This window comes from Vigna unguiculata, chromosome 2, assembly GCF_004118075.2.
Source record: "Vigna unguiculata cultivar IT97K-499-35 chromosome 2, ASM411807v1, whole genome shotgun sequence".
Taxonomy (NCBI): Eukaryota; Viridiplantae; Streptophyta; class Magnoliopsida; order Fabales; family Fabaceae; genus Vigna; species Vigna unguiculata.
In genome coordinates this window covers 33,670,348-33,692,961 of record NC_040280.1, presented here as the reverse complement: position 1 = coordinate 33,692,961, position 22,614 = coordinate 33,670,348, and the positions used below count along the sequence as shown (strand labels likewise).

The 22,614-nt window shown below is 35.4% G+C and overlaps 4 protein-coding genes across 4 annotated transcripts; 3 read left to right on the top strand and 1 right to left on the bottom strand.

Moving 5' to 3' along the window:
• Positions 1 to 803: 803 nt before the first annotated feature.
• LOC114167059 (pumilio homolog 12-like) lies at positions 804 to 4,209 on the top strand. The gene is made up of 5 exons (XM_028051984.1): positions 804 to 1,364; positions 1,455 to 1,617; positions 2,815 to 2,978; positions 3,141 to 3,399; positions 3,498 to 4,209. Exons 1-5 carry the CDS (start codon positions 967 to 969, stop codon positions 3,624 to 3,626), a joined length of 1,113 nt encoding a protein of 370 aa, XP_027907785.1. The 5' UTR covers positions 804 to 966; the 3' UTR covers positions 3,627 to 4,209.
• A 4,599-nt stretch (positions 4,210 to 8,808) lies between these two features.
• On the top strand, positions 8,809 to 9,849 carry LOC114171958 (upstream activation factor subunit UAF30). The gene is made up of 2 exons (XM_028056721.1): positions 8,809 to 9,193; positions 9,476 to 9,849. Exons 1-2 carry the CDS (start codon positions 8,888 to 8,890, stop codon positions 9,602 to 9,604), a joined length of 435 nt encoding a protein of 144 aa, XP_027912522.1. The 5' UTR covers positions 8,809 to 8,887; the 3' UTR covers positions 9,605 to 9,849.
• An 865-nt stretch (positions 9,850 to 10,714) lies between these two features.
• LOC114172870 (pentatricopeptide repeat-containing protein At5g02860-like) lies at positions 10,715 to 13,810 on the top strand. Its single transcript, XM_028057086.1, has one exon. The coding sequence runs from the start codon at positions 10,869 to 10,871 to the stop codon at positions 13,371 to 13,373; it is 2,505 nt and encodes an 834-aa protein (XP_027912887.1). The 5' UTR covers positions 10,715 to 10,868; the 3' UTR covers positions 13,374 to 13,810.
• Positions 13,811 to 18,951: 5,141 nt separating this feature from the next.
• LOC114172952 (probable polyamine transporter At3g19553) lies at positions 18,952 to 21,631 on the bottom strand. Its single transcript, XM_028057126.1, has 2 exons — positions 20,548 to 21,631; positions 18,952 to 20,405 (listed from the first exon to the last, which is right to left on the bottom strand). Exons 1-2 carry the CDS (start codon positions 21,549 to 21,551, stop codon positions 19,871 to 19,873), a joined length of 1,539 nt encoding a protein of 512 aa, XP_027912927.1. The 5' UTR covers positions 21,552 to 21,631; the 3' UTR covers positions 18,952 to 19,870.
• Between the last annotated feature and the right edge of the window lie 983 nt (positions 21,632 to 22,614).

The window sequence follows — 22,614 nt, the reverse complement described above, 5'->3', positions numbered from 1 at the left end:
AATGAAGATGTTAAAATAATACACATATTTGCACATTTACCATATAAGTATAGTTTTCTAAATCTTCTTTTATCTGTATTGTTTCAGAGAAATGAAAAATTAAATAAAATTTACTGATTATAATAAAACAATTTTACAAAATTTTATCTTTCATTTTCTCTCTTCACCTTCACAAACAATAAATAATCTAAAGATAAAAAAAAAATTAAAGCATGATTGATTTCGAAAAAAACAAATAAAAATTATACCAAAATCTAATTATTAGAAAAATTCACATAAAATGTCATTTTAAAATTATATTATAAAAAGATAATCTTATCATCAAAGTTCAATTTAGAACATTTTATCGTATTTTCTTTACATATTTTGCAGTCACATCTTTCATATCTTACTCCACTGTTGTTACAAAGTTATCTTATGAAAGGACAAAAAAATGTTCTTCGTTAACTTCTATGAGAATAAAATGATTTTAAGAAGAGTTTTTTTTTTTTATTTGTAAAGAAAATTCAAGTGAAAGATGATGAATAAAAATGAAGTGTAAAATAAAAATTCCATTCACGAAAATTGTAATAAAACAATTTGGTCTTTTAAGACCATAACAACTTTTTTATTTATAATTAATGATAGTATATATAAATATTAAAAATAATGATAAGATAAGTTTCAAAAAATAAAAAAGACAAAATTATTAATTACATGATAAATTTATTGTAATGTCATCACAATAATTATATATATATATATATATATATATATATATATATATATATATATATAAAATAATTGATATAGTTGAGGTGGTGTTGTGTTTTGTCTTCCTCTCTGTCCATAGTTGTGCATGGAGAAGTGTGTGAGCGCATCATCTTCTCCGTCTCTGTCACCGGAGATCAAACATGTGGGTGATTCAGCTGAGTCCACTCTGCAAGAGGCTTCTTCTCGCCTTTGATTCAGAGTCACACCAATTTGATGAATCCCATTTCTGTTGATTCGCTCTCATGTTACATATCCAGGCTCTGCTTCATCGCCACCCCTCCATCAATTCCACTAAATTGCTCCAATGCACACTGCTGTCATTGTTGTGGACAATTTCTTCAGCATCACACTTCCACTGCGCTTCAAGATGTGAAGGCGCAGTTGATTTCAGTCGCACAAATGCCCCCTCAGCAGTTGGGGAAACCAGAGGTGATGGAGAATATCTTGAACCAACTCAAGGATCACTTGTGTGACCTAATGATGGACCAACATTGCGTTCTTTCGATTCTAGCTATTTTTCAAGCTAGCACTGTCCACCACATCACCAGGATTCTTGACTTGGTCATTCAAAACCAGCACAAGCTTAAGGAAGTCTGCATGCATAATCATGGGTACCTCTGTTCTATAGATTCTTCTACTGTTACGATTTCTTATTACATTAATTCTAACCTCAATGTTTTGAATCTGAATTCTTACTACAGGAGTTTGGTTATCCAGAAGTTGTTGGAGCATTTGAAGACTCCAGAACAGATATCTGCTGCTGTATTCGCTGTGAAGAAGATCACTGTGAGATTGACTAAGAGTATCAATGGTGGTCATGTCCTTCACCACTGCTTCAAACTTTTCTCCCCTGCGCTTACGACGGTAAACCATCTCCATGCTTCTTCCTAATCTCAAATTTCTACTACCACCTTATTTTATTTATCAATTCTAAATAAAAAGTTGATATCTTCATTATTAGGTAGCAACTAATTGGTTTAATTCAATCTATTTATTTAAGACAAAATCACGATGCTTGTGTAATATGCGATAAACATAAAGAACTGAAAATAAGAAACATAATTTAAACTAGCGGCAAGCACATGATACACAAAATAAATATTATACTCTGTTAACAATAGTTTTCACATTTAATAAACATTTTGTGTCTCTGTCTGAAGATTAACTGTCATGAGATTTATGTAGTAGTCTTTAGACAGACACTCTGTCTTAAACTTTTTCATTCACCACAAAGTACTTTTTAAAAAATACTTATTCTTTGGAAAGAAAAATAAGAATATTTTGCAAAGGTATCGTATTATATTGTTTTTAATTCAGTATATTATACCATATTAGATTGGTCTCTTTTATGAAATGGAATAGATAATTCATGTTGAACAATTTTACATCTTCGACCTTTTCAGTATTTTATAGATATATATTGTGATATAAATCTCATAGTCACTGATCTATTTTGAAACATTTCTAATCTTATTACTAAAAAAGTTGTTTAAGTTTGCGAATTGTTTTTTTTTCTTTCAATAAAAAAATTTCAGGTGTATATGATGCAGCCACAAATTATATCGTGTTGTTAGTTTCATATAATTATGGTAAAATTTCTCTGTAAAACTGGAGAAACTTCTCTCTATAATCAAAGTCGTCATTTTCACCAAAACCTTTAGGATAAATACGAGGAAGTAGCTTTAAAGATTGTTGTAAGAGTCATGTTCAGTACTGAAGACTCATCTACAACTAATTTTCATGCAACTTTCTAAAACATTAACAAGATTTCAAGTTTCTTGTTTTTAACTTTTCTTTCAAAACATTTAAGCACCTGTCAAAAATGATCACAATAAGACCTGTGAAAATCAAATTGGTCCATTATCATTAATACTAAATTCAATTTCTGTCTACCGAATCATTCAAAATAGATTAACTTCTTTCTATTTAAGACCTTCTCGGTGTTACTATTACTTAGCTTGGATGGGTTTGTCTTGTATTAAAATGTTTATCATCTTTTCCTGTGTCTCAGGTTGTGAATATGAATTTATATATTTTGTCATTTGAAAACCTTCCTTTCAGTTTATTATAGACGAAGTAGCAGAGAACTGTGTGGAAATTGCAACAGACAAAAGTGGATGTTCTATCCTTCAAAAATGTCTTCATCATGCAAAAGACAATAATATGAAGCGGCTGATTGAAGAAATAGTCTCACATGCTTCACTCCTTACTGAACATCCTTTTGGGTTTATCTCCAATTCTTTATCTTTCTTTTTATTTTTAGAAATATATCCCTTTTAACGTAACGATATTTATAATAAATTTTAGTGAAGAGAAAGTGGTAAAGATTGTAATTTTTTTTGGTCGTACTTCGTTCATTTTAAACTTAACTATTTATTTTTGTACAGAAATTATGCTGTGCAGCACGTTGTTAAAATGAAGATACCCCGTGTAAATGCAGAGATAATGTTACAGCTTCAGGGTAGATATGCTCAACTATCTATGAACAAGCATGCTAGCAATGTGGTGGAACACCTCTTAGAATTCTCAGAAGAGAAGGATGCTGCTAATATTATTCAGGAGTTAATGTACACTCAGAATTTTTTGAGGATTATGCAGGATCCTTATGGGAATTATGTTGTTCAAAGAGCGCTGCAAAATTGCAAGGTTATACAGAGCTCAACACCTATCTTTTTCGTATCAGTGGACCATTTCTTCAAAATATGGTTGAATGCATTAACTAAGGGTCTGTTATTTATTTGCAGGGCGGTGTTTACAAAATGCTTTCAGCTATAGTTTTGTTGAATTATCCACATCTGCACACCCATCCTTATGGGAAACGGGTTCTGACCTTCGTCCAAAGACGCAAGAACTACGAACAAAGGCATATCTAAAAACAGGGTGGCTCTTCTTCTTGATGCATCGATGCAACTTTTGTTAGTGTTTTTTGGACTCTTCATACGTTTGTTTCAGAAGCTTACGTATGCGAGCCAGACTATTATGAGAATTCCCCAAGGGAACAATCGATGAGTGAGTTTTGTTGGCATCATTTTTGGTGCTTCAACATTCTGAATGAGTTTTGTTTGTAGTATAACTTTGGATGTTGTTATTTATGGTTTCTATTTCGCCTATGAAACAAACTTTTGGTAGATGTTAACTTTTGGATCTTGAATGGTGTTTGATTTTCTTGCTGATATATTCATAATGTTACGTATCTAGAGTGGGAATAGAATATGATGAAGTGTGTAAAATAGGAGTACTGTAGTTGATAAACAAGAATGAAGAGATATATGGAAGAAGAAACTGAGCCAGATAAACTAATAATAGTGCCATACAGAATAACTGTCCTCAAATACAAAACCTCCTCTGAAATCTCCCAAGAATGCAAGCAATGTATATAACTCAAATACAGTAATAGAGTCCCATATCACATCCACGTACAAAATAATATATAGAAGTAATTAATAGCAAAAAAAACATGAATTGGGTCCGAAGACATAGATCTCTAGAACATCATGGACAGCAAAGCGCATGCCAATACCATGCTCCCAATCATCTTCTCAAAAGACCACAACTTTTCAGCCCCACTCTGCAATGCCACAAAGTAAAATAATTCATTTCATGGTGTAAAGCCAAAACATACTTCAAATATTTTAGACTGAATACATGTTAATATGATAAAAACATGTGTATTGCAAATGGACATACTTTTCACAGATCAAAGGGACTGAATTGATTCCGTTAATGAAAAATGAGAAAGATGAAATGAGATGGAAAGAAGGACTTACATCATCACCGGAGGGAGAGATGGTGGAGAGACTGGGACCGGGAGCGGGAGCCAAGGAAGGAGAGAGAGACGGGGAAAGCAGACTGGCAGGGGCGGGAGCCGGAGATGTGGCTGGTGGAGAGGAAAGAGGTGCCGGGGTCAATGCCGGCGGAGGAACTGCTGGCGGAGGTGTTGCCGGTGGAGGGGTGGCTGGTGGGGGGTGGCAGGAGGTGGTGAAAATGGAGGGGGAGAGGCCGGGGGTGGAGTGGCCGGGGGAGGGGATGCGGGTGGTGGAGAGGCCGGAGGAGGGGAGGCCGGAGGAGGGGAGGCAGGTGGTGGAGATGCCGGAGGAGGAGAGCTGAGAGGTGGGGGTGAGGCAGCCGGTGGTGGAGACTGAGCAGGAGGAGGCGAAGACTGAAGAGGCGGCGGAGAGGACTGAGCGGGAGGCGGAGAGGCCTGGGGAGTGGTGGGGGTGGGAGGCGCAGGGGAGGTGGTCGGGGAGGTTGATGGAGCCTGGCCTCCAACGCCGGCAACTATGGTGCATATGAAACCAACCAAGAAAACCAAACGTTGGTCCATGTTTTGTTGTTGTGTGGTGAACCGGCGGAAGTGGTGGCAGTTTGAGACGAGAGTGAAGCAGGGGAGAGGTTATATAGGCAGAGTGTTGGGTAAGTTTGGATCTAAACGCAACCAAACGCACACATCTCAGCATGAGTAACCAGACCCACCACCACTCATGATAGCACGGCTCTAACCACCAAAATCATAGTGCGATGTGCTATCTCAACTTAACTTATAACTCAACTCTTTATTCACCTAAGCATGCCAACATTTACATCTTCAACAAAACCAATCCTTTTTTCTTTCGTTAGCTTTTCAAATCAACTTGGATTTCAATTTCAAATGATATGAGACAACACCGTCACTCAAACAAACTCATTTACCACCTTCCTACCATTTTCCATTTTTTTACGTACTTACTTTACTACCTCTCAACAAGATGGCACTAAATTAATCTGCTAGCATGTTGCTGCTTACGTATTCCTCTACTTAATACTCTTAAGACTTTTGTCATCAATAAAACCTCATCGTATTCCATTATCAAATATCAGAGTATATAAATCATTCTGGTCTGACAACACACAATGAAATCATACCAGAATGATTTATATGTATAGTATTCAGCACATGTGTCTATTAAATCGATAACCTGATTGTTGTTAATTGTCACGGGCACAGGGCCATTGCTAATTCATATAATTAGTGCAAAAGAAAAAAGTTTACTTTTAGAAAGAAAACAATCAAAGTTTAGTTTCCTTTGTCTTTTATCTTCCATTGAAATTCTAAGCTTGTCTCTAATCTCTATATAGGGTGGTGCATTGGGGTGGGATGATTGATGATGGTAGAAAAGCATGTGAAAGTATGCATGAGAAGAATATATGTATGGAGAAAAAAAGGCTAAGTGTGGGTCATAGAGGAGCATGTGTGATTTGTACTCCACGTTCAGGGCTGTGGCAAAAGCCAAGGACTGGTTGGTAAGGTGGATCTCCCTCCCCACACACTCATCAATCATCATGTCTCTCTCCCATTAATCTATCTCCATCCGTAACAATCTTTTCCTTCAATCTTACTAATTTCTTTAAGAGTATTTATGTCATACATGTTACGCACAATTCAATTTTTTTATGTTAAACCAAACCAATCGATGGTTTATGCAGGAAAACTTTGGTATATATACTGATTAACAGATCATCAGTTGTGATGATTAATTATGGTGGGGAGCAATGATAAACATGATTATTTGGATTCACATGTGGTGTTTGCTTTTCGTTGAATTAATCAAAAGCGGGTAAAGATGAACAGGAACAAAGCTAATTAACGATGAAAAGTGATGGGCACGGGATAGATAGAAGAAAGAGTTTGCTTACAAAACAATCGAATTGGATGTGACCTTGAGAGTGAAAACATGATTACGAGTAATTGGCCTTGCAGTTTTGTATTTTATACAGATACAAAATATAGAACCAAAGGGGAAAAGAAATTACGAGTTGACTTTGATGTGCAAACGGACGTGGTGTTTGTTGGAACTTTGATTTCAGAAAAGTGTGTGGGAGATGGATCCTTGCACATTGGTGCCAAGTGTAAGATTTCTGAGTACCTTAACTACCTGGGGTTAACCTCAGAAAGTGAGTATCTACCAAAACAACCCACTGCTACACATTTACACCCAACTCATTCTAGCTTCCTACAACCATCCTTTCACTCTAATTATTAGAAATCTGACGTCCATCAACGGAGATAACACAATTTCATAATTTTTGTTAGGTAGTGGAAAGATACAATACTAATGAGACTTGAGTTCAATCACATAAGATATTAATATCACTCTCAACCCAAAATCTTAAGACAATGAGTTTATGAGTCTTTATTTTTTATATAGTGTTCTACTTCCTTATTTTTAGTCAATATAAAACTTAAACTAACAATTGGATTCCTACAATTTTTTTTTCTAATATCTAGTCGAACATCTATACTTGGGCCGTAAAATGGAGGTGAGCTTGTGGTGTCGTTTTGTTGGATGAGAGAAAGAAAGAAAAAAAGCTTAAAGTGGTGGTTTTGTTAGGTCGTATCTTATCCTATTTTGTATTCACTCCCATCAATCATCCTCCTCGTTAAGCAACGCCCTTCAACTAATTATTCCTTAATGCATCCACAACTATTTCCAGATTACGATGGCGCTTTTCGGGGATTGGTGTGAACACAAACACTTTTCTGAATAGCTTTTCGTCGTTTTCAAATTCACGACGACCCAATGCTTCGAAATGCCATGATTTCGTTTGGTTAAGCGAAATATATAGATAACATCAATTTTCCTTTTCCTTCAGACTTTACTATTCCTTGGTTGAATTTAGAGACAATGATTGAGGAACTAATGATTGTGCATTCAAGCACTGACCTTGCACATGGGAAACCTATTTCCTTTGGGTTTTTTGCCCTGGAAGTTAAGGTTCTATCTAAACTGTTGTAACAGTTTTAAATAATATGCATATAGATATCGTTTTTATAGATATGGTTTCAAACAAAAATTAAAATAATTCAAAATTATCTTTGGTCTGGAATGCCTATATATAGTGTGCACAGCAGAAAGTAATTGGTATTTATTTTTTGTATAATTATTTGTAAAGAGTTGACCAATGTTGTATGAGTAATTATACTGACTTGTTTTTGTTGTTTCATATATTTACTTATCAAGTGATCGAAGTATTATAATTATATTTTTTTTACCAAAATAGCACATGTGAGTGGGTACTTTTTTTCTTCAATAGCTTTTTTAATTAACTATTTACATAAATAATATGGGTTTCGGTTCTTAAGGATTTTATTTTTTTCATATGTCGACACATTATTACAAAATAAAATCAAAATTCTATTTTTCATATATTAATTCTGACTTCGTCTTTTCAATTATTATTGATAAATTTTATATTAACTATTAAATAATTGATATTAATTAAAAAAATTACTATGTCTTTTATTGTTGATAAATTTATTTATCTATTTTGTATATAATTTAGAAGTTAAGATACAATCTTCTTCTTCTTTTTAATTTTAAATTGCATAATTTAAAAGTCAAAAGTCATTTTTAATTTTTGAATTATAACATTCGAAAAGCTTCAAGAGATAACTGAATTTAATTTTTGTCTACATTATATAATTAAACTATAGGATGGGAAATTTGTTTTTTAGAGGTGGAAGAAGAAACATATGAAGTGCAGGAAGAAACTGCTTGGAAACCGAAGACCTAAACAACCTGTTGGGCTTCTTATCACTGCCCAACCAATGTCCAGTTGGGAATTGTGTTTTGCACCCTATAATTACTTCATGCACTTCATTGAAAATGATTTTTCAAAATGGGAATTTTGAAGGTTTGGTAAGTAATTATGTAGCAGTTGCTGGACCAAAGTGGATTTCGTCTGGGCTGAGGCCATTTCTCTTGGGCAGGCTATGCGGAAACAGAAGAAGGTATTTTTCTTAAAATGTTTAGGGTTTGGGCATTCACCGCCATTTTATTTTCTTCTTCTTTTCATTTTTTTTTTTCTAATTTGAAGCGGTGGACGCGAAAAAGGTTTCGAATATTGGAAAGGGGGAAATTTGTTGAATTCTTCTGATTAATTTTTTTCATTATTTATTTAAAATATTGCAACGGTTAATTGTTGAATTCTGTGTGTATTTATATTTATATATAAATTGTTTGTAAAAATTTGAAACGAGAGGGTATTTTAGTAAATTGAACGAGATATTGGCGCAGGAGAAGAAGGGATAGAAAGAGTGTGGGAGTGTATTATCTTGTTGGTTTCTGTGTGTTGTGTGTGGGTAGATAGCGTGGCTATGGCTGTGGCTATGTCTCTGTGTTTCGGGCTCTTGTCTTCCTCCGTTCTCCCTCCAGAGGCCCACGCTCTGAGCTTCACGAGGCCTTCGCGTTCTGCTTCTGCTTCTCCTTCTGGACTGCGCATGGTGCGAACCGTTACCTCTTGCACGGTCTCTCACTCCGAGCAAGGAACCCGCAAAATCCGTGGCATCATGAAACCCCGCACAGTCACCCCTGAAATGGCAGCTCTCGTCGGCGCTCTAGAGATTTCCAGAACCCAAGCCCTCAAACGCATTTGGGCTTATATCAAGGACAACAATCTTCAGGTCCCCAACTTCCCTCCTTTTCCAAATACCTAATCTATTCTATTCCGTTCTTCACTGTCAAAATTCTTCCTTATTGTTACTCTCTTCTTTTAGGGTTTGTTTTTTTTTTTTTTTTAACAAAAAGGGATTTTAACTTTTCATCTTTCCAAGTTTTACCTGTATGTTGTTTGGTTTGGTGCTGCGTTATTTTGATATATCATGTTATTCTGTTTCTATGTTGCATTCCAAGAATACATTAAGCAACACATAGTTTTAACTGAACTGTTGGTGTAATTCTGATAGGACCCTGCAGACAAGAGGACTATAATTTGTGATGAGAAGCTGAAGAAGATATTTGAAGGGAGAGATCGAGTTGGTATGCTGGACGTTGCTCGCTTGATTAGCCCTCATTTCCTTAAAACTGAAGTTTAGGTTTTTTGTATGAAGGTCGACGACCGTTGGTGTATTCAACAGTTACATTTCGGAGTATTTTGTCCTGCGACAAAGTAGCTTTTATTTTTATTTTTATTTTTATTTTTTTGCACTTGAAATGCAGAACCAGCATTGTTGAAGAGTTCGTTTTGATTGGTGTAGTCTCTTCAGCGAGCGTTAGTTGTTAAGTATTAGGTTTCTATTTCACATCTTAAATGTTATATGCTTCTAAGTTCTGCCGATTATTCTGCTATTCCTCTGTGCTTATTTAGAAGTGTTTACCGTTTGTACCACATTCACAGCGTTGAAAGTTGGATGCATAGGAGAACTAATGAGATGATTAAATTGCTATTACCTTTTGGTTTAAGGTAGGATCGTCTATAAGTTATGAACAGGGTGAGTGCTAATTCTAAGTTCTGAACTAGTGCAATTTCATTGTTGGCGGTGCACTGTAACCCATTCTGGTGCTTATTTTATTATGATAACGATGTTAATGAAGCAACAAACAGAGAATGGTCAAAATGTGAGTTCGAGAAGGGTGAACCTTCATACGCGTTTTAAATTGGAAGACCGAAAGACATATAATTTCATTTTGAATGGCTCCTCCTGTGTCTCAACCTGTTCTTGGTAAGATCTTCAGATATTGCACAGATTTACAAGGATCAGTCACTCTCACTAATAAACATAGTTGCATCGGTGAACTTAATGTAAGAAAACTTAAGGGCATGACAAGTTAAAAAGCTTAGCCAAAGCGAAAACTTACACTGATACATTTCATAATATGACTGTTCTTTCTGATATTCAAAACGGAATCTAAACATGGTAGGCATACAGATTAATTCCGCACATAGAGTAGATCTCCGATTATTCTGATTAATATTCTGAAGTTTGTATAAGAAGGTTTAAAGAGGTTGGTTACGGACTTGCAGTCTTGTTTGTTTTCCTTTATATTACCCAACGATGAAAAGGATGTTGCTAACTTGAAAGATTCTCTATTAATTATGGTAAACAAATATTTAATATTATTAAATGGTGGTTAAAAATGTGGAGAACATTTTTATTTTAATTTATTGTTTGGATTAAGGTTGGGAAATTAAGGTTTAATGTAGGAGGGGATGATGGGGTTGGGCCTGCTTGCATTACTAGGCGGGTAGATATGGTATGAGTGAATCCATTTTTGGATTTCACTGAAAATTGGTGAAGCTACGCGGGACACGTGTTGTGGAAAACTTCGGCATAAAATATCCCAGGCTCGCAGCTTCGCATGCCAGTTCCACACACACACACACACAGCGTCACAAGAAGCAAAGCTATGGAGAGGATGGGGATGGTAGAAAAGGTGGCTCTTCCTCTGCTCCTCCCAAACCCACCGCCACCGTCACAGTCACCGTCATCGTCGCCGTCGCCGCCTTCTTCCAAACCCAATTCTGTTGGAGTGATGACCCCTGGCCCCAGCCCTACCCCTACCCCTATTCCAACCTCAGCACCGCCAATGACCACCCTTATCCATGACCTGAATACCAGTTCTCGTTCCCGTCACCGCGTCGCTCTGGGGAAGTCCTTCGACCCCAACCGCGGCAAGCCATGGTCTCCTCACGGCCTTTCTTCTTCAGGTCAGCAAATTCTCCGCACCTTAATTCGTTCCGATTCCAATTCCCTTTCCACTCACTTAGATGATATTCTGCGTCCTCTTCTGGACCAACCAAATCCCGCTTCCGATATATTGGGGATAATCAAGGCCTTAGGCTTTAACAACAAATGCGACCTTGCCTTCGCCGTCTTCCAATGGGTTCGAACCACCAACCATTCCGTTCCGCTTTTCAACACTTCTGCAATCACCGTCATCTTCAAAATCCTCGGCAAAGCGGGGCGGGTCTCATCCGCCGCCTCCCTGCTCCTCGCTCTCCAAAACGACGGCGTTCACATTGACGTCTACGCCTACACCTGTTTGATAAACGCGTATTCCAGTAGTGGCAGGTACAGGGACGCCGTCAACCTCTTCAACAAGATGCAGCAAGACGGCTGCAACCCCACTCTCATCACCTACAACGTCGTTCTCAACGTCTACGGCAAAATGGGCATGCCTTGGTCTAACGTCACGGCCCTCGTTGACTCCATGAAGTCTCGCGGGATTTCCCCCGATCTCTACACTTACAATACGCTTATTAGTTGCTGTCGCCGCGGTTCTCTCTACGAAGAAGCTGTTCACCTCTTCGAGCAGATGAAGCTGGAGGGTTTCACCCCTGACAAGGTTACCTATAATGCCTTATTGGATGTTTTTGGCAAGTCCAGACGCCCCAAAGAGGCTATGCAGGTCCTCAGAGAGATGGAAGCCAATGCCTTTTCTCCCACCATTGTTACATACAATTCCCTCATATCTGCTTGTGCTAAAGGTGGTTTGTTGGAGGAGGCACTCCAGCTTAAAACCCAAATGCTGGACAAAGGGATTCAGCCTGACGTCTTTACCTACACCACCCTTTTGTCTGGATTTGAGAAGGCCGGAAAAGACGAGCTTGCCATCCAAGTTTTTGAAGAGATGAGATCCGTGGGATGCAAGCCTAATATTTGTACCTTCAATGCCCTTATTAAGATGCATGGCAACCGAGGAAAGTTTGCCGAAATGATGAAAGTATTTGAAGAGATCAAGGTGTGCAATTGCTCCCCTGATATTGTTACTTGGAACACCCTTCTGGCTGTGTTTGGACAAAATGGAATGCACTCCCAGGTGTCTGGCATATTTAAAGAAATGAAGAGAGCTGGGTTTGTGCCCGAGAGGGATACTTTCAACACTCTGATTAGTGCCTACAGCAGGTGTGGTTCCTTTGACCAGGCAATGGCCGTTTACAAGAGCATGCTCGAAGCAGGAGTTGTGCCTGATCTTTCTACCTACAATGCTGTTTTAGCAGCATTGGCCCGAGGAGGGCTCTGGGAACAATCTGAGAAAGTCCTTGCTGAAATGAAGGACGGACGGTGTAAACCTAATGAGATGTCATATTCTTCTTTGCTCCATGCTTATGCCAATGGTAAGGAGATTGAAAGGATGAATGCTTTTGCGGAGGAGATATACTCCGGCTCTATTGAAACACATCCCGTTCTTCTGAAGACCCTTGTTCTAGTAAACAGCAAGAGTGATCTCCTGATGGATACAGAACGTGCCTTCTTGGAATTAAGGAGAAGAGGAATTTCGCTTGACATTACTACTCTTAATGCAATGCTTTCTATATATGGGAGGAAGCAGATGGTGGCCAAAGCCAACGAGATTTTGAACTTCATGCATGACAGGGGATTTTCTCCGAGTTTGACTACATATAATAGTTTAATGTATATGTACAGCCGTTCTGAAAACTTTCAAAAATCAGAAGAAATCCTGAGGGAAGTTCTGGAGAAAGGTATGAAACCTGATAGAATTTCATACAATACTGTTATTTATGCATATTGCAGAAATGGTAGGATGAAGGAGGCTTCGCGACTATTTTCTGAAATGAAAGACTCTACACTTGTTCCTGATGTTGTAACTTACAACACATTTATTGCAACTTATGCCGGTGACTCAATGTTTGCTGAAGCTATTGATGTAGTTCGATACATGATCAAGCAGGGATGTAAACCAGACCAGAATACTTATAACTCCATTGTTGATTGGTATTGTAAGCTCGACCGTCGGGATGAGGCCAACAGTTTTGTTAAAGGCCTTCGTAATCTTGACCCACATGTTTCCAAGGAGGAGGAAAATAGGTTACTTGAGAGAATAGTAAAAATGTGGCCATAAGTTTTTTCATGACTCTGCTATACTGGAACTTAGAGTGGTTCTTGACCTCTTGTTTTAAGATGCCCTTAGTCCCTTCTTCCTCCTTGGTTGATATGTTATACAATATTGAGTATGAGTTGGGATTCACCGCGTGTAGATCTAAACGACGGTGATCCTTTAATGGGGTTTATCTGCAGGAAAAGGAAGCAGTATGTCTCCGCATCGATGCTTGCAGGTGTGGTTGGTGTAGAAAGATGGAAATTTTAGGAATAGTAAGAGAAGGAGGAGTGGTAGGGTTTTGAATGTCAATACCATGTAGAATTAACTATATAGCAATGTCCATCGAGAAAAATAACTCGTGAAAGCAATGCTTTTGGTATATAGGTTCACTTTGTAAACATTATTTCGTGTTTGATTTGTAGTGGAGTGCGTTCTTGGCAAAAAAAAAAAGAAAGAAGAAGAAAAGAGTATTATGTATTTTGTTTTGGGAGCTCTGTCATAGATCATTCCTACAGATACGATCGGTGTTTATCTGAAGGGCAAAACACACCGTTTAAAACTATAACTACATGTAATATTACGTTTTAAGCTCTGGGTTTTGGCTTATATTTATGTTTTTCTCCCTCCGATTCCGGCAAGATTTGTGTAGCAGCAAGTGTGCGAATCCACCACCACTCTTTGCAACTCTGTTAATGGATTAAAGGAATGCCTAACTTTTTCTCCAAAGACAAGAAAAGAAAAATGAAGGTCTATTTAAAATCTGAACTGTTCCTCTGTCATTTGTCCTTTACCAAACTAAAATGTGAATAAGAACACCAAATTTTAAGAAGTATAAAAAGTTAAGTTAAAAGTAATGCGAGGTTCCCTTTCATCTTCTCGTTGTGAAAATAAATTTGAAAAAAGATTGTTTGATTTCAATAACTTAGGCTACGGAAACTAACCCAGCTATACTAAACTAAAAACTGAACTATTTGGAATAATAATTGGACTGTACTGCTTTAGGGTTCAGTTTTAAAAAACTGAACTTGCATCAATTAACTGTTATCTGAAGTGAAGTGTCCCTTCTATTTTTTCCTTTCTCTTTTACACTGAACTATCACTTTTATTTTATCTATATAAAAATATTCTCCTCTTTTACACTGAACTGTCACTTTTATTTTATCTATACAAAAATATTATCCTCTAGCTTAAAGAAATTTCATGGTCTAATTCTTCTTACACCTCCATATTTTGTACTCTCATAAATATAAAACTTCCCACTTTTCCTTTCTCAAATATATAATATATAAGTTACTCGATCCCACATTTTAATCTTTAGGGAATGTTAACCTGGGTCCTCAAGGGCATTAATTAACAATAAGCATTAAATTTTATAAAAATTTATAATTAACTGTAATATTAAAAATACTCGTAAATAGTGTAAAATTATATTTAATATTTCATGTAATGAATACTAATAAAAAGTTAAAAAACAATTAAATAATAAAATATTTTAATTTAATTTAATTTTACTAAAAATTAAAAGAATTAAATATAAAAAAATTAAATTAACAGAAAAACCAATAAAAATTTGTGTTAAACATCTAAAAGGTCTATAAAAAGAATAAATATGAATCTGAGACTTCATTGAAATGAATGTTATTGTTTAGAAATTTCTAAGGATATTTTTATCTTTATATATTTGTTATATGAATTTATATTATTTTAATTAATAAAATTAATTATTTTAATTTTTGACGTAAGAATGATATAACCAATGATTATTAATTATATTTTAACTAATATCAAGACACTAGTTAGTATTTCCTCAATTTTTTTTAGTTAAAAAATCAGAAACACTAACTACATAAAAAAAATGAAACATTCAAAACGTTAATTGACAAGGTTTGAGAATGTGAATGGTAGTTAAAAGTAAAATGGTAATAACAAACATAAATTTTTGTATTTGTAAAAATGAAAAAAAAAAAAAAAGAGTGAATGACAATGAAAAATAATAGTAAAAAATTTTGTACATATCAAAGTACCGTTGCCAATAAGTTTTGTAACTTTCATTTTCAAATTTTAATAAATTTTGAAAGTGGCACATTCTGTTCACTATAACTAAGAAAAATAAATATTTAATTTGCATAAATGTTTGTAGTTATTATTTAAAGAATGTTAAAGTAGTAATGTTTTCAATTTATTGAATTTATAGTTTAATAGTTTTTCTTTCTTTACTATTTTAGCTTTCTCTTTATTCCAACCTGTTTTAACAAAAGTCAAATTTTATATATTTATTATAAAAATAATAATTAATATTCAAATATTGCTCCTCTGTTCTCATTTAATATCATTTAATAGCAGTGAAGACAACCTATTTAAAATTAATTAAAAAATAGAAAAAAGTTATCAATTTTGTTTTGTTTTTACATTTGAGTCCAGAGAAAGAAGAGGTATTATACTTCCTCTGTCTCTACATAATAGTTATTTTTTAAAGAAAAGTTTTTCCTTTTCATTTATTATTTTTAAAACTTTAAGATAATGTAATTTTTTTTTCAATTATACTCTTATTTCCATTTTTATTATGGATGGAAAATTATTTAAAGAGAGAAAAATGAAAAGTTATAACAAATAACGTATTCAAAACTGTATTAAAAATAAAAATAAAATAGCTTCTTTGACTTTGGTGAAATAACGTCAAACTACTCTTATTTAGAAACATAAACAAATATTTATCTGCATTAATGACCATTACAATTCTTTTATCACTATTCATTAATAAAAATAATAAATAGTCTTAATATTTAATAGAAAAAATATTGTAACTATAAGTACATAGAAAGAAGGGCTGAGTATGGGGCTTGGCCCATATGTGTTCTATATACATGTATCTTCAAATTTTTATATATTATTTTGGTTTAAAAATGTTTTTAGTGTTTTGAGTTTTTACACCAACTTGGAATTTGTTTTTTTTCTAAAATTATAATACATTTTATCTTAATTTTTAAAAGATTTAATTAGTCGGATAATACTCACTTTTATTTAGATGTGTCAATTTGATATCCGCTTTTAAAAATGTGTCAATTGAGTCCAACTTTTGAAAAAATGCCTCAATTAGGTCATTTTCAGCAAAAAATTATTAACACTGTCAACGATATTGATATTTAAAATGACTTACAAAATTAAGTATTGATATTTATAGTAGAATTTAGTGGTAAAAGTTATGAATTAAGTTAACAGCTTTAGTAATTTTTGTTTGAAAGAGACTTGATTAAGACATTTTTTTAAAAGTGAATACTAGATTGACACATTTGTAGAAACGGGTATCAAACTGACACATATTAACAAAAGTGGGTACCATTTGACTAATTATACCTTTTTAAAAACAATAGACAAATATGTTAAAATTTATTTTATATGTATTATTATAACATTTGAGTTATTTATATTGTCCGCTTCGATACCGGTTAAAAAACACATTTGATATATAAACAAAATTTAAGAATTAAAAATATTATATCCGCTTGAGAAACAAAATATATTAAAATTTGATACAATAACAAATCTTAATTTTACATTAAACTTCAAAGACTACAAGCATGCATACTTGATCTTTTATTTTAGTATGGCTTAAATTTGTGTAAGATCCATCATCACTACATGGGAAAGAGTATAAGGAAAAAAATCTTATAGTTAATTAGTACTTGATTATTATACTAAGTATAATAGTGTTTTATTTACATGTTTTTAATGAATAACAAATATAAATATACGAGTAACTCATCTCTAAACCCTAAACCCTAAACCCTAAACCCTAAACCCTAAACCCTAAACCCTAAACCCTAAACCCTAAACCCTAAACCCTTGGACTCAAATCCTTCTCCACCAGATTCTCGAATCATGGATCCTTCATCCTCTTCGTCTTCTCTGGACTCCGATCATACTTGGCCTATTGCCCTTCGAAAAGGTATTCGCTCTACTCGTAATCCACATCCTATTTATAATTTTTTGAGTTATCATCGTTTTTCTCCTCCATATTTCTCTTTTGTTTCCTCCTTGTCTACCATTAAGGTTCCTAAGAATGTTGATGAGGCACTTGGTCATCCTGGATGGCGACAAGCCATGATTGATGAAATGCAGGCACTTAAACACAATGGGACTTGGGAACTTGTCTCTCTTCCTCCTGGTAAGAAGCCTGTGGGCTGTAGATGGGTCTATGCTATTAAGGTTGGTCCTACTGGTGTTGTAGATCGACTCAAAGCCCGTCTCGTAGCTAAGGGGTATACTCAGGTTTATGGCCTTGACTACTGTGATACTTTTTCTCCTGTGGCTAAAACCAATTCTGTTCGTCTTTTCCTTGCTATGGCTGCCATTCACCAATGGCCTCTGGATCAATTGGACATTAAAAATGCCTTTCTTCATGGTGATCTGGAAGAGGAGATATACATGGAGCAACCTCCTGGGTTTGTTGCTCAGGGGGAGTCTGGGTTAGTTTGTAAGTTACATCGTTCTCTCTATGGCTTGAAGCAATCTCCTCGAGCTTGGTTTGGTAAATTTAGTCGTGTTGTGCAGAATTTTGGATTGAAACGTTGTGAAGCGGATCATTCAGTATTTTATGGTCATACTTCTCCTGACAAATGTGTTTATCTTATGGTTTATGTTGATGATATTGTTATCACAGGAAATGATATCACTAGAATTGCTCAATTGAAGAACCATTTGTTTAGCCACTTTCAGACCAAAGACCTGGGTCGTCTTAAATATTTCCTTGGCATTGAAGTGGCACAATCAAAAGAAGGTGTCATCATTGCATAGAGAAAATATGCTCTTGATATTTTGGAGGAAACAGGCCTGACAAATTGCAAGCCCATTGATAGCCCTATGGACTCAAATCAAAAGTTAACAAGAGATCAAGGTGAACTTTTCTCAGATCCAGAGAGATATAGAAGGTTGGTTGGAAAACTCATCTACCTTACTATAACAAGACCTGATCTTTCTTATCCAGTGGGAGTTGTAAGCCAATTTATGCAAAATCCCCACATTGATCATTGGAATGCTGTGATTCGCATTCTCATATATGTGAAAGGGAACCCAGGACAAGGATTGTTGTATGAGAACAAGGAAAGTACTCAAGTTGTAGCATATTGTGATGCAGATTGGGCTGGTTGTCCAATTGATAGAAGATCTACCACAGGGTATTGTGTATTCCTTGGAGGGAACCTTGTTTCTTGGAAAAGTAAGAAACAAAGTGTTGTTGCTCGATCTAGTGCAGAGGCAGAATATCGATCTATGGCTCTAGCTACATGTGAACTAGTGTGGATTAAACAACTCCTTCAAGAGTTGAAATTTTGTGAAAATGAGCAGATGAAGTTATGTTGTGATAATCAAGCAGCCCTTCACATTGCCTCCAATCCGGTGTTTCATGAAAGAATAAAGCATATAGAAATTGATTGTCATTTTGTTAGAGAGAAATTACTATCCAAGGATCTTGTTACTGAGTTTGTCGGCTCTAATGAACAACTTGCAGACATTCTAACTAAATCTTTAAGAGGGCCTAGAATTCAATTTATATGTTCCAAGCTTGGAGCATATGATCTATATGCTCCAGCTTGAGGAGGAGTGTTGAAATGTAATGTTCTTTTATTATCATGTATGGGATCCCTTCTTTAGGGTTAGGGTTAGGACTGATGACTCTTTGTATTCTGCCTATTTTTTCTTATATAAACAATGGTAAAACAGTAACAGTGATAGTTTTTTTCACTGTTTCATTTTCTCTAAACCTCTCCAAGTCCCTCCATGTTAGCTTCAAACGGGAACAAAACATATTTGTCTAAACAAGACTGCCAAACGAAGCTCCTACCACGTGACAGTTCTAAAAGTGAATGGGTAAAATATAATTTTTTACATCCATTATTTTCGTTGTCTACAGTAAATAAAAGTCTAGCTGAGTAGCTCATACACTGCAGGCTACTGTTAAACTCTCCTTCTCCAACATCTGCTCCAAACGTGTATTCAAAGACGTTGCCTTGGATCTCCCATTCCTCACTAATCTTACAGAGTACTGAATACTTAGTACACAATGCTAAGCTAGAAATAAGCTTCCCAACACTGCTTCGACAGTCAAACCAAATATCGAGATGATTAAGGTACAAACTCAAGCTCTGAACGATGTGGTAATAAATAATTGAGACATTGGAAACAAGTTCTGGTAAAACTGAATCCTAATTAAATCCCTCAGTATAACTAAGTATTTTCAAAGGATGAAAATAGCTATATTTCTGTGTATAGTTGATGGCAATCCTAAATGTTAAATAAGATACAACACAAAGATTTCGTTATGCCAAGTTCAGCTATCCCCGATTTCTACCTCTGCTCTTTAACGTTCGTTTTTCACAGCTTATTGGAATTAATAAGCCCTGGCATAACAGAAAACCACGCTCCTGTTCTTGCTACCTCGGCAATGTCAAAGGCTGCGAGACACGTCATATGCTTAAGTTGCTGCCAAAAATCATGTGAAGAGAAGATCCTGCCATGTTGGTTTAGACTTTAGAATCACTTTGCACTAAACGCAACTCTTCTTCACCACTAGCAAATGGTGAGGCCACAAGAAGCTCAACACCCTTATTTTCTTGGTCGAGGTCAGTCAGTTCAGAAACAACTGAGTGACATTGCTGCCAGCCAGATGAATGCAAGCAAGGTGAGTCTTCTTCAAACAGAATCCAGTTCTTATTTTTGGCTTGAACTAAGATAGGGTACAGGATGAACCCCAGGAGAATTACAGCTCCACTCACTATGAAAGTTCTTGAAGAAGCCAAACACATTACAAGAATAAGCAATAAAGCAGGAGGCAAACATAGCATGGCCGCCCAAAATGTCGGTAACGGAACTCTGTAAGGTCTGTAAAGATTTGGCTTGTTCAACCTCAAAGTAATAAAAGCTGCAAACTCAAGAAGCATTCCAACGGCATATAAGAAATTGAGGAACTCTATTATTTCCTGAAAGCTCATCCACGACAGGAAGATAACTCCAGTGGCAGAGAACAAAATGCTAACCGTGGGCGTTCCATACTTAGACCTAGAAGGTAGATAGTACAACATCAATGTTATTTTTCCCAATTAATGTGAATGTTGAATGTTTTTGTCTTGCTTTCAATTGAGTGCACAATGGGGGTGAGGAAATTGGTGGGGAAGGTGTGAGAAGAAAAAAAAAATCTGACCTTGAAGCAAATACAGCTGGAAGCATTCCCATTTTGCTCATCCCTTGAAGTTGAAAAGCATCACTGCTCATTTCTGCTTCAAACAAGCCGAGGTTAGACATAGCAGCAGCCACTTGAATCCAGAGTTTGAGCCAAGAACCGCCAATGAACATCCCCACCTGTGCAAAATAACCATCTGCCCAGTCACTTGGCGAGGACTCCAAAGCACCTGTTCCCGCAAGGAGAGGGATCAAATATGAGGAGACCACCAAGACTAGTCCTCCAATAAGTGCTTTTGGGAACGTTTTACTTGGATTTTCAACCTCCCCCGCAAGGGTACTTGCCTTGTCCCAATAGTTTAAATTCCAGAACATACTATTGAAGTATCTTCGCCACTCCACCTTGCCAAAATCTACAGCAAGCCACCGCCTTGGTCTTATTAACGGAATGGAAAGAAGGGCCATTATAAGAAATGGGGAAAGTGAGAACAGGGCAAGCATAACAGCAGAAAAGCCAACAATGTGAAGGCCACGGTAATTCAAGTAAGTTAGTAAAAATGTGATCACTAAGAGAGCAGGGATTCGAGCAGTGAATTGGTCAAACAGAGGCAAGGACTGTTTGATGTAATCGAGGAACAAAACAGGGTAAAGAGCATTGTCCATGACACCGCTGAACCATTTCCAGAAGCCTTCCTGAAAGCCCCAGAAGGGTCCAAAGGCTGAGGAAATCCAGATAACATATCCACCGTTTTGAGGGAAGGTGGTGGCAAGTTCCGCCGTAACAAGAGCTTCTGGTATACTCCATATTAAAGGGAAAATGAAGAATCCGAGTAACGAGAAAAGAGGACCACCCCCTCCTCTCACCGAATCCTCTACTCCAAAAGGACCCCCTGATACTTCATAGAATATCAGAGCTATGAGAGGCAACAGGGTTAGCTTGGGATTGGATTTGGTGGCCTCTTCATCCATCACCAACATCAGAGATCCATGCCTGTTCACCTCTTCGCTCCCAAGCTTCATCCTCATCCCACGTTGACCCAATTTCTTTCCTTTTTTCTGTATTCTTTTCTTTTTTGTTCCAACTTACAACCACAATCTGTTACGTCACCTTCACTCACCACAATTAAGGAACCTATTTCATATCTTTCCAACTTGGACAACTACATTTAGTTATTATTTCTTACTCATGATATTTTTTTTTTATTTTAATTTTCTTTTTATGTAATTTCTTTTATTTGAAATTAATCAATCTAATTAACATTTTAGTCCGCAAAATATATTATAAATATTCAGTTTTATACGATTATACTTGTAGTAAATAAATATTTGTAAATATACAAATCATATTCTAATTAAAGTTTACACCTTAATACATAAATTTAATTTATCAATCATATTCGGTTTGTAATAAATAATTTAAATTATAATATTATTTTTAAGGTAGTGATTAAAAGTGATGTCAAATTTTTATATATAAATTGAGTTTATATTTACCTATCTTGATTATTGTTTTTTTAAATACTCATTAGTGATATTAAAGTTAAAAGTTCATCTTGTTGACAGATTAAGATGAGTTTTTTAATCTAAAGTTTTAGTGATAGAAGGTCAATCAAGTTTTTTCTATTATAATGAATGACAATACAAATAAGGATCTATTATTAATGATAATACAAGTAAGGTCTATTTGATGGGTATTTATTATCTATGAGTAGTGCATAACAAGTACTTTAATATCTATTTATAAATAAATGAAGGACGAATATCATATTATTTGTATTTGTAGATATTAGCTACTAACAAAAAAAATAAAAATAAAATATAATTTATATATCTTTCAATTTTATTTAATTTTAATTTAAAATATTTATAAAAAATATATATATTTTTAAATCCATATGTATTTTTTAAATGGATATTCAATATAAACGAACAGATTTATTTGTTACAAATTGGGTTAGGAGAATCTGTTATCCTAAATTTTAACAATAATTAACTACTCTTAATTTGCAAAGATAAACATGTGATTATGAAGCCTCCAATGCCATCTTCGTTATTTTTTCATCAAAGCCATAAATCCCAATTAACTCAT